The sequence below is a fragment of the Platalea leucorodia genome (assembly GCF_965183815.1).
Source record: "Platalea leucorodia genome assembly, chromosome: 1".
NCBI lineage: Eukaryota > Metazoa > Chordata > Aves > Pelecaniformes > Threskiornithidae > Platalea > Platalea leucorodia.
Genome location: NC_138823.1, coordinates 157,936,564 through 157,954,017, shown reverse-complemented (window position 1 = coordinate 157,954,017; position 17,454 = coordinate 157,936,564). Strand labels below are relative to the sequence as shown.

The 17,454-nt window shown below is 35.2% G+C and overlaps 1 protein-coding gene across 1 annotated transcript in view; it reads right to left on the bottom strand.

Moving 5' to 3' along the window:
* Positions 1 to 17,454, bottom strand: part of NCAPG2 (non-SMC condensin II complex subunit G2) — a gene marked incomplete at its 3' end in the record, with an annotated part of 49,631 nt that overhangs the window by 15,602 nt on the left and 16,575 nt on the right. The window contains exons 10-19 of the mRNA XM_082330287.1: positions 15,877 to 15,972; positions 11,417 to 11,542; positions 10,326 to 10,505; positions 9,118 to 9,270; positions 4,865 to 5,087; positions 3,521 to 3,636; positions 2,863 to 3,036; positions 1,010 to 1,080; positions 586 to 739; positions 221 to 394 (exon numbers count right to left, since the gene is read on the bottom strand). Of these exons, the coding sequence (XP_082186413.1) occupies positions 221 to 394; positions 586 to 739; positions 1,010 to 1,080; positions 2,863 to 3,036; positions 3,521 to 3,636; positions 4,865 to 5,087; positions 9,118 to 9,270; positions 10,326 to 10,505; positions 11,417 to 11,542; positions 15,877 to 15,972 (1,467 nt within the window). The remainder of the gene's footprint in view (positions 1 to 220; positions 395 to 585; positions 740 to 1,009; positions 1,081 to 2,862; positions 3,037 to 3,520; positions 3,637 to 4,864; positions 5,088 to 9,117; positions 9,271 to 10,325; positions 10,506 to 11,416; positions 11,543 to 15,876; positions 15,973 to 17,454) is intronic.

The following is a 17,454-nucleotide window of genomic DNA, read 5'->3' as shown; positions in this document are numbered from 1 at the left end:
CTGGTTTAAAACCTGCCATTTATAAGCAGTTCTGAACAAATATACTTCTGGTTTAGAATATTTGTTTGAAGTCCAAATCAAAAGGAAAGCCTTTTTATAGAGGGGAAGAATGGATCATGAATCTTATTTATTTATTCTTGCAGGCCTTTAATTTGATTCAGGCAATATCCGATGTTAAGCACTCTTGTATAAGCACTGTTTATGGTAAGGAGAATACTACCTTTGCAGCACTGAGAATTTTCAAAAGCTTCTTCAGTTTCTTTTTAGGAACAGAGAGTAGGCAACTACGATTCACAGGATGAGTCAATAAATATTCAATGTAATCAATTGCTAATTCTGGCTTTGATTCATGTGTTACATGGATACGTACTCGTCGTTCTGATGTTTTAATACTCTAAATGAGAAGAAAACACAAAACCAGTACAATACTGTTAGTATCTTATTTTACAACTAATTCCAAAGCAGAATAATATGGCATTAAAGAGGCTTCCTCTATTAAAAAAAAAAAAAAAAAAAAAAAAAAAGGCACAATGCCTGTATGTAATCTAGGAATTCCTTAATTCTTTGCTGTATGCATATGCACACCTTTCTTGGGGTTAGCGTGTCAGACAACCAATCACAGGCTAATTCCATAATATGTCCCACTTGACCCCAGCGACACATGCAGTCTATCAGGGTAGAATATTTGCTTTGGTCAGCTCCATTATCAATATTTCTGAGTCTGGAGATCACACTACAGCTTAAAAGAAAACAAACAAAAAGAGGAGATGCATTAGCTTTACATCCAGTGCAGAAGTAATTCAAAGAAAATCATCCAGTATAATACCAAAAAAGATTCATCAATGGCTCAAAGGCATATTTGCACCTCACAGATTTTACTAACTTATCGAATTTGTTTAGTGGATTAATTTATCCACATGGGCATTTAATATGTCAAGTTGTGAAAAATTAACAAATACAGTCAAGAAGAGATTTCTTTTCATTCGTATTTTGGATTTAAAAATAGTACCTGAAGGTAGGAATAGCAGCAGGGGGCATAAAGGATGCCAGAATAACCAATGGAGTCATGCAACGCTCATCCTAGGATAAAAAAAGTACACTATATGATGGACATGTACAGATGCACACAAAACTAAAGTGAGTACTGAAAAAGTATGATTATCTCAAATTAAGGGTTTCCCTTTTTTCACTAGAAATGGAACTGAAAGAAGCTCATAAAAACATGTGGCTTGCGATCTGAAACTTCTGATTCCTGTTCTTAGAGGTCAATTATCAATTATCTTATCATTCAGCTTTCTGACAAACTGTCAGAACAACTATAATGAGTAATTATGGCTCTATTAGATTACTAACCATTGCAAAAGAAATAACAGCTCTAACTTGCATTCTTTCTAGTAGAGGCTAATATTTAATTGCACAGTCATGACACCATCTAACTCCTCTCAAGTAACTCGTGCCTTCAATGAATATTCATTCACATCAGAAATTTATAAAAAAGACTCTAAAGGAAAGGGTGCTTATAGAACAATGGTCATGTAAAATGCACCACAAGTCGTTACAACACATAATAGTACAAGGTCTAGACCACGACACAGTCTCACTCGGATTACACAGAAACCAATCTATGTGAAAGAGTTCAAAAAGAGTTCAAAAATATGTCCAAGCTTCATGAATACAATCAAATGAAATTGTTACCTACTTAGACATTTGAAGAGCTAAAACCTTTTAAAGATGATTTTTAAAAGAACATTTCAAAATATGTTTGTAGCTTTTCGGGAAAGAGACATGCTGCTTCAATCTGTAGTCTTTTAGAAACTAAGCCTCTGATGACAGGTCTTTTTAGATCCAAGCTGCTTACTCACTGTAAGAATATCAAAGTCAAAGAGGTTGCTTGCTAAAGCTGGATATCTTGTCTGCTCACCAGAACCTTTCAGAAGGGATGGTACATCCTCTACCAAAACAGATCTGGAATGTCTTTGACAACTTCCAAATGCTTTCAGGGTAGAGAAAGCATTTGGTATATCTGTGCTGCAGAATATTATGTAGCAATGAACTGCTTTCCACTCCCCGATTATCTAAAGCAGACTTGAATGTTGTTAAGTGTAACAGCCAGCATAGCTCAGTATACTTCAGCATAAAAGCCATAAACAAAAATAGACGTCCAGTAGATAATCCTTCCAAATGCGCTACAGAGTGCAGCAGATACTATTAGCCACTCCCAAAAGACAGCATCCTGAGGAATAACACTAGAAAAATTAAACAGATCAAGGAGACTGAAAATATAAAAATGATTGATTTTAATTAATTGCTTATATCAAATCCAAACAATAAATAAGTGCATCAAAAGATCATTAGAGAGTAGAATCAAATTAGCAGAAACCAAACACAAGGAAGTGAAAAAGGAGCCTCAGCTGCTTCAGCTGTCTGTTCCAGCAGCTGGATCATAATAAGAAGTGGTGGTGGTGGAAGGGTTTGGGCAGGGGGGGAGGGGGTGGAAAAACACGTGGACTCTCATCTACACTGAGTATTTATTCTGCAATGGTATATTTTCAGTTACGGATTTCCAAAAGTTCCAAAAACATTCAAAAGAGTGGAATCCTGTAAAAACATTACAAGGAGAGCAATTTATTGCACAAGTATTTCTGTGTTGACTATTTAGATAATGGTTCATCAGTCAGATACTGCAATTGGAGAATAGCTTCTACCCATTTGTGGAATTCCAAGAAACTTGCTGTTGTTTATGGTTTATAGCAACAATGAAAAAGAATAGTTAATACCATGAAAATAGGTAAGAGACGTAACACATGAAAATACTAAGCACTTACAGGGGAAAAAAAAAATAAAAATCAAGGCTTTCTTTACCTTAAATACTTTAAAATATTCAGGAAGTACAGAAGCAAATTTTCTGGTAGCATAATCTTTGGCATCTTCATTGTGATCTAGTGCCTTGTGAATACTTCTCCAGAGAATTACAGTAATCTCCAATAAACTTGCCATGCTGGCCACATCATTTATTGACAACACATTATTCAACACCTGAAACACAAACATTTAGATGATATTACCTATTATATGCTCAAATATAAATTTAGGTTAAAATAAAGTTTAAAAAAAAACCACCTGAAAATCCTTCTACTATTTTCACAAAGGTACTGTGTTTGTTGTAGAACTTGAACTCCACAATTCGTTCTTACTCTACGTATATTACTTGAGTCATCTTGCGATATTAATTTTTTTAATAATTTAATTGCAGAATCAAACCAATTTGTAATTTGTACTGGAATCAGGGAAGTATTTGTTTAAAATATGCTTCGTATTTCTTCTATCTTATTCTAGCTACTTCACCAAATTTCTGTTATTGCAGGGCAAGAAAACACCATAATGGCAGTTCTCCCCTTCTAATTCCACAGATGCCCAAGTGCCTGCCTTCAGATTTCTGTCGTATCATTAACTGCCTTCGTCTCAAATTAAGCACCACAGAAAAAGTTACCAGAACTTATCATAAAGTGGACTTTCTTACACTTGTGTTCTCCTTTTCACTTTCGTCATCTTCATCATCGCTATCATGAAGACTCTCTTTCATTGCCTTCTGGATGCAGGCATTCAAGCAGCGCCGAATAGTAAGCATCAGTTTAGCTACATTTAAATATAATAAGAATAAATTAGACATTTACCATTTGTTAAGAATGTTGCTAGTAAATGCTTCCAAGTGTAATGCTGGAAAGCCAGTCTGAAAAGCAGGCAACAGAAACAGAAATAACTAGGAAAAAAAGACAAAATTTCCTGGTAAAAGGAAATGGAAAAAATGTGAAAATGTTTTATATCCTCAAGTATGAAGAAGAAATGGAAACATTATTATTAAAATTTATTATTGTTAAAAAAGTTTGCTAAAAAAAAAACCAAACCACCCACGACCTTATCAAATCAGGATCAGAGGAAGCTCCCCTAACTCCTATATTCATCCTGCATAGCTATTAATTTGATGACCTATGTTCAATAATACATTCCCTCCAATGTCAATTCCAATTATTTATAACAGATGTAGTAGCCTAACCATTGCAGTCCTTAATGAAGAGCTCATCTCTAGATAAAAGTGAAAGGGTTATGCCCGCTCTGGTGAAAGCAGGACTAGCTGAAATACACTAGCACATGTTAGTTCAAAACTACCTTACCAAGGTAACCAGTCAAGGGGCAACGGCTTGGGCATTTTACCCAAGTCACTCCATGCTGACTACTTTGTTTTTATAGTATCAGAACTCCTCAGAAACAAAATATTCCTGATTTTACTTGGTTCAATAGCACTTTTCTAAAAAGCAGCTATACTCTGTGCAGTACATGCATACCCTTTTCACTGCAAGTTTCTGAAGCTTTAATAGGAAGGAGGGCTTTTTAGGTTTTCTCTGAGCAACCTGAAAATACTACTGATCCACAAATCCCAGATAATCAGATTATCAGACAAATATTTTTCTCCTTCTATAGAATCTTCCACATAAAGGTCTCAAATCATCAGCATATTTCCTTTCACTATTTCTGCATGATAAATAAATATCAACTTAGATAGTTTTAAGGTACATGTGAGGAGAAAGGGAAAAAGAGACATCAGATAACAACACCAGCTAGACAGTATAGTACAGCACCGAAAAGCAGAAATGAAAAGCTTTGGTCTCTTCATTGTTGAAAAAGCTTATGACTGTTGTCACCAGGGTTCATTGCTGGTGTCAAGAATTTCAAAAACTACAAACTAGTATTATACAAAAAACAAAAGATCTAGCAACAACGTACCACTTTTAGAGCAAAAATTTAAAAAGCAATTACACGGTGTGATAGTAGTATTTCCAAAGACTCATAAGGTTTTGTACTTTACCTATATTGGTGGGGGCAGTATATTCATAGGCATATTGATAGAACTTTCTAGCTGCTGCTGAATTCATCTGGATTAGAGTAACACAGCGCTCACACCACACATCCTCAGGTTGGTTAACAGGAAAGAAAGAGTTGAATAAGAGATTCACTAGGCGTCGTGACACAGGCCGTGAATCAACCTCAAGACGAGTCAGAAGATGCTCCATGGGACAGATTTTCCAGAACTTTTTAAAGGGAGAAAAAGATATTAAAGGAGTTACAAAAATAAAGAGGAAAACCCAATTATCTTTATTAAGTGTTGCCCACATCAAACGTCTCAACAAATATAAATAGCATTTACCAGAAAAGCATGAGCATTTTTAATTTTTACCAAAATACCAGCATTTACTTGAGGTCACATATTGCTGCAACAATGCTACTTTACTGTTCTGATGCATCTCTAAATTTCCTAGTATCTCTGATATACTGGTAAAATTCTGGTTCAAGCAATTGCAGCTCAATATACTTGCAATGCTAATGCAATTCCATAGGTATAAGGAAGAATTATTTACTCTACAAGGATATCACCACAAATAATTATTTGTCATTATGTGCCAGGTTTCATATTCTCATCATACAACAAAGTAGGACCAAACTACCTACAAGTATGGTATACACTCTAAAAACCTGTATAGAATCAGAGAATGCTTTGGGATGGAAGGGACCTTTGAAGGCCATCTAGTCCATCCCCCCTGCAATGGGCAGGGACATCTACAACCAGATCAGGTTGCTCAGAGCCCCATCCAGCCTGGCCTTGAATGTTTCCAAGGATGGGGCATCTACCCTTGTTGTAAAAAATTTCTTCCTTATATCCAGTCTGAATCTACCCTCTTTTAGTTTAAAACCATTACCCCTTGTCCTGTCGCTATTGGCCCTGCTAAAAAGTCTGTCCCCATCTTTCTTATAAGCCCCCTTTAAGTAATAAGGTCACCCCACAGCCTTCTCTTCTCCAGGCTGAACAACCCCAACTCTCTCAGCCTTTCCTCATAGCAGAGTTGTTCCATCCCTCTGATCATTTTTGTGCCCTCCTCTGGACCTGCTCCAACAGGTCCATGTCCTTCCTGTGCTGAGGACCCCAGAGCTGGAGGCAGTACTGCAGGTGGGGTCTCACCAGAGCAGAGTAGAGGGGCAGAATCACCTCCCTCGACCTGCTGGCCACACTTATTTTGATGCAGCCCAGTATACAGTTGGCCTTCTGGGATGCGAGAGCCCATTGCCGGCTCATGTCCAGCTTTTTGTATAGAACAAGACCCTTTCCAAAACCATCCCAAACCATAAGTGCATCCCATTGTTAGCAGAGCTCTAGCTTATTTGTAACACAATAATCGAAGGCTATGAAACTGAGAAAGAATAAACAGCTTGTTATGCCAGCAGTTATACTACTCACGTTTGTAATTTTTGTGAGATCTTGAATTAATTATGCTGTACACTTTCAGATTAAAAAAACACAACAGAACTCCCCCCAAATAGGGTTTCTTGGCATAGAAAAATATTTTATTCTTGAGTAGAAATATTTGCAGCAGCTAATTGCCCTCTGATTTCAAACTATGGGCATCCCTACTAGAATTACCATAAAAAGAAGGTCCTTGGAGTAAGTATTAAAGTAATCCCAGGACTTACCAGAGATACCTTTTAGAATTTTTAAATAAATCAGAAGTTACTGACAAAACATCTAACACTTACTAGGATTTTTTTCTTCTTTTATGTAAACCTGATCCTTCCTTTAGAAGATCTCAATCTTTTACTACATAAAAATAAAGCACAGAGTGGATGGAAGATTTCCATTATGCCTAAAGAACAAATTAATACCTAAAAGAAATCCCTGAAGTTGAGAATTATCTTTTTCCTCCGTCTTTAATGGCAGCAAATTCAGAATAATTCAGGAAAGCCAAAAAGATTGTTTGCTTGAACTTTCATACTGAATGACAAATAACTTTCAAACAAGAAGTTTTTATACATTTAACAGCAGCACGAATACTTTGTTTTTAAAAGACTGTGCACAAAGTCACAACATTAAAAAATTGATGTGAAGCATTCTTGATGTTGAATGCAAGTTAAAAAAAGCTTGGTTGTATTTTACTATACAGATAACTGATATTAACAGATCAAATCATGACTGTAGGTGCCAGTCCTTTAAATCATACTTGTATATCATATCTTACGAAGAGTTAAAACTCAGCGCAAGAAGTGCTGAGTGCCTGTGAGGTTACAGAGTGATGTAGAAATGAATATTAAAAAATATATAAGAAGATTATAAAAATGACACATAACCAGACTATTAGGGCAATATGCTTGTTGAGTATTTTTAGAATAATAAATAATAACACAAGAATATGATAGAAATAATGATTAAGGTTTCAGAATCCAACACTTTCAGAACAACAGTTCCGTGATCTGTTGTTTCTGCTGATTCTGCGAAGCAAGTGATACATCTCCTAACACACAGGCATCATCAGTGTGAGGTCCAGTGTCACAAAGATACGTCTGCCATTCTACCTCAGTTTTACCTGGTAAAGCCTGGCTTTGGAACCTGCTGAAGCAGAAACTTCAGGACTACCACTTATTTATAACTCTGAATTGCCTCCTCCAGTTATCTCCAATAATCTTAACAACTCGAACCAATTGTCTAAGTAAAGGTACAGCTGCACATTGTTAATCTCAGGAGATCTGCAAACATTACTAGGACCCTGCTGGAAACTTTTCACGCTGACAGTCTGAATGATAATACCTTGTACTTGCAGCATTAGTCTCCATTTCACATTTTCTGTGGACTTGCCTAATCAATGCATTATGTATTAATCAATGTATCGATCAATAATAATCAATATATTATGGAAGTACCAAACTTGCTCTTGCATTATTGTAATCCTTATCCTGAACCTGTGTGCAAGAAGCCGAAAGCTCTCGATTCCAAAATCACCTCCCATTTATCTTGTCTTCTGAGCATATTTTGGGGAATTTGGAAGGTACTGAGGTGGTCTAATCTCAATATATGTCTTTGAGGTCCTGTCATCAAAGCTGGAATGCACACATTTGGCAAGTAGGTAATTCTCATGTTAGGGATAGATGTGTTCCTTGAGCACTGAAGCCTTAAAAATCTGACATACCAATTTTTTAATTCTCTCCTGAACAACAGAGATACACACTTCTGACTTCATATAGTTTATGTGTCCAGCACAAGATAAGCGTGTCCTAATTAGGCTTAGCAAGGGATAAAAAAAATGATTAAAACATAAAATTGAAATTAGGAAACCATCAACAGTAGAGAGTGGAGAAAGCACTCAAAGAGGCAATAGTGCCTAAGGCTGGACAGTATCACCCTAAATAAGAGTCCACAGCAGAACACAAAGTTCATTCAAAATCACTATCAAAAGCTACCAAAATCCAGAAGGACATGTCCACAAAAAAGACAAACAAATTATAAAAACAGGTAAATAAAAGTACAAAAGCAATTCGGTAAAGATGTTAAGCATTTAGAAGGTGAGAGTCCCGAGTTCAGCTAGCCAGCTGGAGGAGTGGGGGTACCGACTGCCCTGCCCGGGCACGGCCACAGCCACGAGAGGGCAGGGAAGACAGAAACATGCTGAGAAAAAGCTCTGCCGAGTGCTTGTGATGCCGGCAGCCACGGAGAAAAAGCAGGCAAGCACAGAGACACCACTGGACCTACTGATCATCCCAAACTAGTCAAAAACGTGGCGGAGAGGAAAAGGAGAAGAGTGTACTTGGCTCAAATAAAAACAAACTTTCCAGCATGTCTATAAAATCTCTGCCATAGTAATATCCAGACATAGTATTATCTCATATAGTTAATTTTTCTGTGAAGAACAGCTATGGAAAGGCTGAAAGCTCACCAGAACTAGTTACAATTTATTTATTTTAAAGGATTTTTCATGGACGCCATGATTTCAGTAGAATTCACAAAATCACTGGAAAGAAGTACTTCTATACTACTACCCACATTTGGATCAAAACCTTTAAAATGGACAGAAGTGACTAACAGCAACAGAATGCACAAGTCTTAGAAATAAACTCAGTTATACAATTAATATATGAAGAGGGGAAAAACTGAAATTAAGAGTATTACTAACATTAAGCATAAATTGTTTTCCTTTTAGGAATACTGCAGTAGGCTCAAAAGGTACTTTTTTTTTTTTTTTAAATAAATGCCTTGATATTATCTCCTTCTTGCTACTTATCATGTGTCATTTATCCTACCTTAGCAGCCTTGGTAGCCTTAATTTTCAGCAACATATCAACAAAAGCCACTCGCACTTTCTCTGAATTGTCATGAAGGCTGTATTTGACTGCTGGCAGGAGCTGTTCCAGTAATGGATGACTTAGTTTGTTGTCCAAAATTATCGGTAGGCACTGCAAGAAAAACAGATTATGCTAAAAAAAAAAAAAAAAAAAAAAAAAGAGTAGCTTTGCAAAAAGAAGTAGCTAGAAATTGTTGAACTGGACCATGACACTTCTAAGGTTAAATTAAGTAGGGACAGACACTGTGGATGCATATTTTTCCTGTAACATTCTTTAATAAAAATTGCTACGGTTATTTCAAATTTCCAGTGAACAGTGAACTCATTTCAGATGAAGCAGATTCAGATCTATACTGAGGCCACAGTCTTGTCTTCTACCTGAGGGCACAGTGTCAAATGCTTTTTGTGATAGCAATACGAGCTCCCTGAACTCTGCTGATTTCAGATTAAAACTACGTCTTTTTTTGCCAAGTTATTTTTAAATCAGCACTTTCTGCTTATCCAGTATAGACCCCCATGCAGCTGTAGTGGAGCAAGTGAAGACTAACATGAAGATAGCTCCAAACTTAGGCTGAATTGACACATACAGAAAATTTTTAAGTGAAAATACTGCTTAGGGAGTTCATTTTTCTGTCCAAACTATTAGTTGTTTACCAGATGCCAGAAAGATGTAGATGAACTAATCCTAACATACTGAACAATGCATGGGAGACTGGCATTCCCAGAGAAATAGTATGTAATTATATTCATCCAAACCTCAGAACCACGAAGTGGGGTACAAAATCATAATTGTGCATGTTTAGGGATGAGCAAAAACCAGTGACATAGAAACATACTGGAACTTGCCTGCATACATTTTCAAAGATAAGCATAACTTCTAATAGCTAAAATAACTGTATTATCAGGCCCAAACAATGTATATAAAACTAGAAATGCAAAGTGTCACAAAGCCAAACAGTCACTATTTTAAAAAGTGTTTGTTCATTCCAAATCTGTGGCTTTTATAAAACGTGTGCGAAACTTGCGTGTATTAGGAACTTTATTGTATAAGTCATTTTGCAAAATAAGCAATTTCCATGACTTAAAGTGGCCTATACTAGAAACCTGTGCATCAAATAAAATATAAAAATGACAACCATGTTTTTAAATTTAGAAAAAAAGATTTACTTTAAAAACAGAGCATCGAACATCAGCAGATGTTATATCACATGCCAGCTCTCCAGTTAGTTTTTTTAAGAGATCAGCAAGAATTGTTGGAGGAATCATCTCCCAGTACTTGGATGTTATCTGAGTAACTCCAAGTATCCCTGTAGAGCGGACAACTGGATGAGGATCTTCTAAGAGACTCTAAAACAAACAGAAGAATAATAATGTGAGTATATGCATTATTGTGACTCTACTGCTGTTTGACATTAACCTGTCATAAACAAATAGCATTCCATTACCTTTTAATCATTATGCAAATTGTCATACTATTCATAGAAATGTAATATTAATGTAATACTAATATTCCCTCAAAGCATTTTATTACGAAGCAAACTAGTAAATTTAAATCAGAAGGAAAATTAAGACAAATATTGGCCAATTTTCTTTAATTGGACATTTGAAATAGTTTTTTAAAAAATAGCTCACATTAAGTCTTGCAACAGTGGCTTAATTAAGAATATTTAAACTTCTATTTATATACGAGTTCACACTGGCCACTGTTCCTATGCAACAATATAAAAACTTTGAAATTCATTCAATTATCTGATGTTTACATTTTTAAAGACGATACTCAGGATTTGCCAAACATTTTCTTAATGAAAATACTATGCCCATTCTCACCCATCTAGACTGGTAAAGAGTTTTTTTAGGTTCTTATCTCCATTATACTTCCTTTCAGAAGTATTTAGTAATACAGTACTAAACTTCCATTGAATGCTTCCATATTAAATGTAGAGCTCTCTTCACCAATACCAGCTTAAGTAAGGATCAAGATCCATTACTCATGCATTTAATCTTTCATTCACAGGTTAATGAAAAACAATCCCAAATATTTCTTTTTCAGAGTTGAAAATGGTGCATGTCATCTGTTGTCAACACACTACAAAAATTTAAAATACTAGTTTATTTTTGTCTTTTCTGCATCACAGGCCTGTATTTCCCTATGACTACTATCCTGAAATTTCATAAATTTTAATTGCATCAACAGCTTATTTTTGAGTTAGTTTTGATAAATGTTTCATTTTTAACATTTTAGTTTCATTAAAACTTACAAAAAGTTCTTCAAACTGTTTCTGAATTTCATTGTCCATCTCTTCAGTATTAAAACTGGGATCACGAACAGGAAAAGCATCAACAAACAAAAATGCTGCATTTGATCGAACTTCTGAGTTTCTGGCCTGTTACAATGAAGGAAAAAATTTTTTTTCAGTAAGTACAGCCTTTTAATATCAGAAGGCATATCCTGTCAAATATTGCTCTCCAAACACTTCTAGCAAGTCAGTATTTTTAATTAAGTAGATGGAAGAGATGAATTTTTAAATGTATGGAAGAACTTACAGTAATATATATAGTACACATTTCTGCCCATTCAGTAAAACCTCAGTTATTAGTATAATCAGCTTTCAAGGCATATCAACTTCAATGACCCTGAAGAGTCACAGTCAGAGCCCTTCTGCTCTCTGTAATGCTGAATAAATTAAAAGCAGCTGGGATTTCTCTTGGTCACCTTAAAGCTCTTCTTCAGAATACAAGAATCTTGAATTCAAGCAGATTTAATTAATTAAATTGCCTGTCAAGAGACAGGTGATTTAATTGAAAAGCTCAAGCCTAGTTCTTCAAGAAAACAGTATTTAGAGACTAAGTACCAGAAAGCATGGAGAGTAGCTTGTCCAACATAAACATATTCAGTTCTGCATCTATGCACATCAGTAATAGGACCATGTTCTGAGGTCCAGGGAGCTCATCAAAAATCTAACCCTCAGACATTTTACCATTTGTAATAGTTTTCAGTGTGTTACACTATACATTTTGCTGGTTGTAGAACCCCAAATGTAAAGAAAAATGAAAAAAGTGCATATTTAGACACTCAGTCAGTGAAAAATAATTGGCCCTGTAGACCCTTAAAGGATAGAAAAAGAGAGCAGGCAATGAAATGAAGAAAAGATGAAATTCAAGGCATCTCAAGGAGAAACCTGAAATCTAACCGGCAGACTTTGATAAATGGATATACATCCTTTAGTTAGGAACTTGTGTTTTACTTCATCATGGATGATACAGTCTAAAAGTGAAAAGATAATAATTCTTAATTCAGTCGTATAAAGCTGTAGAAAATCCTTTAACTTTGAGCTTGTCTATACTGAAGAATTAATGCATAACAAGCTAATATGTGAATTCAGGGTGAAATAGCTCTTCTGCACTAATATTTCATGTGAAAATTAATTCAAGTATGTTTTTGTGCAATAACCTAGACCTTGCCTACCATGGCCATTCCAGAAAGTTAATTTTCATAAACTTTCTAAGTGCATTACACTGAATTCCATTAAGCTCACTTTAATTCTGAACTGAGCACCCACAGTTTAAATTCCTGCCTTTAATTAATTGGAATTTATCCCAAATGTATTTGCATATTCAAGCTCGTAATAGAGTAAATGTCTTCACAGAGGTAGAACCTAGGACTTTAAATTCATATCCTATTTTATTCCACACTGACTTTTCCATGCAAGAGGAGCCAGCAGTTATTTAAATGAGTAATGTTTCTTTACCTTTATGCTTGTACTATTCTGAGAAACTTTCAGAACCTTTTTAAACAATATTTTAATCTTTTTGTTCAGTTAATTTTCAAAGCTTTAAGTTTCATCTGGTCTTACAGGTCCTAAAATTCACTTCTAATTATTTGAAACACTGTTTTTCCCCAGTAAAAGTTAGCTTAAAGGTGTGGGATGATAAAAAACCCCCAACCGAACACACTACTTTAAAGGAATCACTTCCTTCAACAGCTTGAATTCCTGGAGGAGTGGTTCTTGACTTTTTGAGCTTGATAAGAAACAGCTTAATCACTACTTATCTTACAATAAATATCCATATTTTTATATTTATATAGCTTCGTATACTAAGAACCAATCACTGCACACCTGTCTCTGCCATGTTTGCATGAGACTTACTTTTCATAATAAAGACATGAAAGAAGATGAAGAAGTTACATAAGGGCTTATATAATAAAAACTTCAAGTTGCATAAAGGCTGATAAAATATGTGTAGGTAAAAGCCACAAAGGAAGCTTGTGTGATCTAAGTATTTTCAAAACAAGCAATCTAAGAAGAAACAGAGAACCATGCATCACAAATATGTATTCTGAGTTTAAAGATTTCAGAGGTGAAATCAAGTAGTTTCAACAGGAACAGTTCTGGAATCCTTTGCATTCTTGCAACTGAAGTATTTTTCCTTTCTGCAAGGAGGGGTAAAGAGGTCCTTCTACAAGTTCCCTTTCTGCTTTGCAACCAGTGTTCTAGAACAAGATTTGTTCTTCACTATATTAAATTAGGGATTTGTACACTGGCTAAAATAGGAGCATCAAACTGGTTATCTAAAATTAAACTGACATTTCAAGCTTTGGAGCAGAATCCATACCAGTAAGGACAATTTTAAGTTTCCCTTCTTAGTTCTGTATCTTAAACTACTGATGATTCTGAGTCACAGCAACGGTTATCTTAGAAACAGCAAATACTTCAGCAGTACTATATGAAAAAGAAAAATTAACTATACAAAAGTCACACAGCAGGACAGTGGCCTATCCAAAAATAAATTGCCAAATTTTGATGTTCAGTCACATATTTCCTTTCACCAATCACAAATATGGTACTGTATCATTTGGAATTCAGAATCTTTCCTTGTACTGAATCATTACATGATTCATGCAATTGCTGCATTCAATTTTTTACAATCCTCCCTTTACCATTCTGAAATCTATGTTCACAACAGTTGGACTATTTTGCTCTATTAAAACAAATTCTCCATGACCTATTTGATATGTCTGTTAATGTCTAAGCTTAAATTGCTTAACTACATACGTAGAAGCTCTCAAGATAAAACCAAACCAAAACAAACCCCCAAACCCAATAAAAAAACCCCAACCAACCAACAAAACACACCCCAAAAATCTCCTAAAATTCAGATTTGTTCTAGCAATGGAGCCATTAGTGATGTGAAAATTATGAATAGCAGCTGTTAAAAATTTGAACCATTTCTGGAATCAGGAATTTCTCCCACTGCCTTGCTGCAAATCAATAATTGACCTTTTTTCCTCAAGCCAAACCCTTCTGTTACATTTATCCAAACAAATCTATGCAGATTTAATATGGTTTGACAGAATGTTCTTCCATAGTACTCTAATCTTATATTTGAGTTGAGTCCTGGGCTTTGGAAAGTGAACTACTAGCCTCCATTTACAGATAGCAGCTCCCTTACGAATGGAATACCATGCTTTGCTAACCACTCTGAAATTGTTTCTGAGACACTAATCAGCAATTTTGCTATGCTATCAAAAAATCAATTAAAAACCCTATTCTTTTTAGAGACAGAAATGTAGAAATTAAAGCAAGCCATGCTTTGTAGCTATTATTCTCTTGCACTGGGAACATTTATGTTTCATCCAGAAGGATTCTTGTTTATATTAGTTCTGAAGGGATGAGATCCAATCCTTAATGTAAGACCAAACAAGATACTGGTCTAGTGATGAGTCTGTCCATCTTCCCACTTCTACCACAGGGTTCTATTGAAAGCAAACAGCTCTCAACTCCTGCCTGTAACTCATAAAATGCATTTTAAACAACTTTTTAAGTTGTTTTTAAATACTTTCAACTTTAAGAGTTTTTAAATACTTCTCTCATGGCTAGAGAAGATGCTATATGACCAATCAGCAAATGAAACTTCAGGAAATGTTAAACAGCACTTAATTTGGCTGTAACAAATGGTATGTGTATGCTCTCACTGGAGGAATTTCATAACCTCAGACAAAATAAAAGCTGTTCACAAAGAAGGAAGCTTGGCTCATCTTAATCGTAGAGTGTAACTGAGTAGGTGAAGTGCAGTAAGTACCCTTTAGTCTGTGCATGCAATCCACAGGAAGGCATACACGCTTACCTTAAAATTACTAGAAGTCAGCAATTTCATTCTGAATGCTTGATTAAAAGTACATCCATATCATGAATGTCTGTACATACAATCAAACTAGAATAAAAGGTTTTCTGAAACAATACTCTTATAAATTAATTGAGCTGTATTCCAAGGCTGGTAATTAATCAGAAGGTGAGACTAAATCATCCTCTGAACATTTCTGGCTTTGATCAATAAAGCACTGATCATTCCATAAAGATCTTGGAAAACAGAATGCAACATTACACAAAATTCCCAGATTGAGAAGATGAGAAGACCAAACTTAGTGTTAGTTAGTCCCACTGTCTACTGTAATCCTGGAAAGCACTCTGTGTACCTGTAAAGAAAACTGAATTATAGAAGCAAATTATATTAACAAATTAGAATATTGTTGTGCAAACCATGCCTAATTACAACTTGCAAAGTTACTCTGCTACAGCTGAGATGCTAAACACACTGATTTTTTTTTTTCCATAGCTGTTTTATTTTAAAAGCAATTATTAAAAACAGAACATGTGGGAGGGATCCAGAATTTAGTAGTTGGAGAAAGATAGTCCTATATTCTGAAAAGGATAATTACCTTCAGTGCTCTCCAAAGGATAGGCTGATACAATCTATAGAGCATTTCTTCAATTCCTTGACGAACTTTACTTTGTTTATGAAAATAACTCAGCATCTGCAAAAAACAAAAAAAACAATCCCCAAAACCATTTTTAACAGTACTTTCTACATTCAAGAAGTGTGCAGGAGTTGTCTCATTTCAACATTTATGTAAGACCAAAGAGTTTTCCATACTATGGAAAATGATAAAACTAGACATATTAATTGACCCTGTATTTTATTAAAAAGTCTCAAAAATCATTAAAGAAGAAATAGATCTAATAAATATCACATTTTATAAATTTATAGATTCAATAAAGCTATATAAAGATCTACAACTGAGAAATAAAAACATGGCTAGAGAGTCAGTTTCACAGCAACCACTCCTTTTTTATTACAGTAAAAAACTATTTTTAAAGTAACAGCAGAAATACTTTGAAACCATGTAATTATCAACTATAGATAAATAACCCATTTTTCTGTTAAGAAAAAAGGAACATTATTTGGTAACTGGAGTTATCCAAATACAAATCTACAAACGTAATACATTTTGTATGCATTGATGAAAATCAAATATCAGCAGTCCCTTTGACTCCGAACTGTGCTTTGTTAGCTAAAGCCCCTTTTATTTTTGTATCTGAATTATGCAGACAAAAAAGGAAAGTAGAAGACCAGAGCGGAACATGAGAAAGGACATCACGTAACTTGATATGAAGCAATTCCTCCACCCAAAACACTGGACAGCTTGCAAAGAAGTTGACCCTCTAGTGGCAACTTTGAATACTTCAGGTATTCACAGCTCCAGCTAGACAGGGAAGCCTTTGAATAGCATCTACAGAAACAACGCTACAGTGGAAGAATCCCTTTTCTCTGGTTTTGAAATATACTGAAGTAAAGACATGATATAATTTATAAGAGACTATGTAGCTCTTATTTCTACATGAGAACGATAGATCTAGCCCAGGATTAACGGCAAATCAGTACTGTTTTGTAATAATTTCATTAGAACAGTATCAGATATTTGCAAAATGGACATAGGTTTTATAATCAGAACTTTGAATTCAGAAGGGAGAGTTTTGTGTGTTGCTTTCCCCTCCCTCCTCACTCTTTCAATAAAATAGCCCAAATTTTGCTCAAGTGAATGACTGTGGCTGGGTACTCTCCTAATTGCTACAGGAACTTCTGGATTCTAAAGGACCATTTTAAATCAAATTCTTGCATACTGAAAAAGAATGCGTCATTCAAATTTATTCCAAGACCCACTCCCCTTGCAACTCAGACAGATTTATATACATCACTGTCCTCTTTCAAGATCATAAGCTTCTGAGTCTGAAAAACATGAAATGCTCTGTCAAAAGCCTACTCCGTCAATCAGGAATCAGAGGACAAAAGAATCCACTATAGATAAGAGAATCTATTTACATCTGATTAAAAACAAAACCAAACCCCCAAACCCAAACCAAAACAAACAAAAAACCCCAATACAGGATTGTATAGTGGTATATCAAGCTATATATTGCACATACTATACACTCCAGCATCTGTATATTTGGGGGAA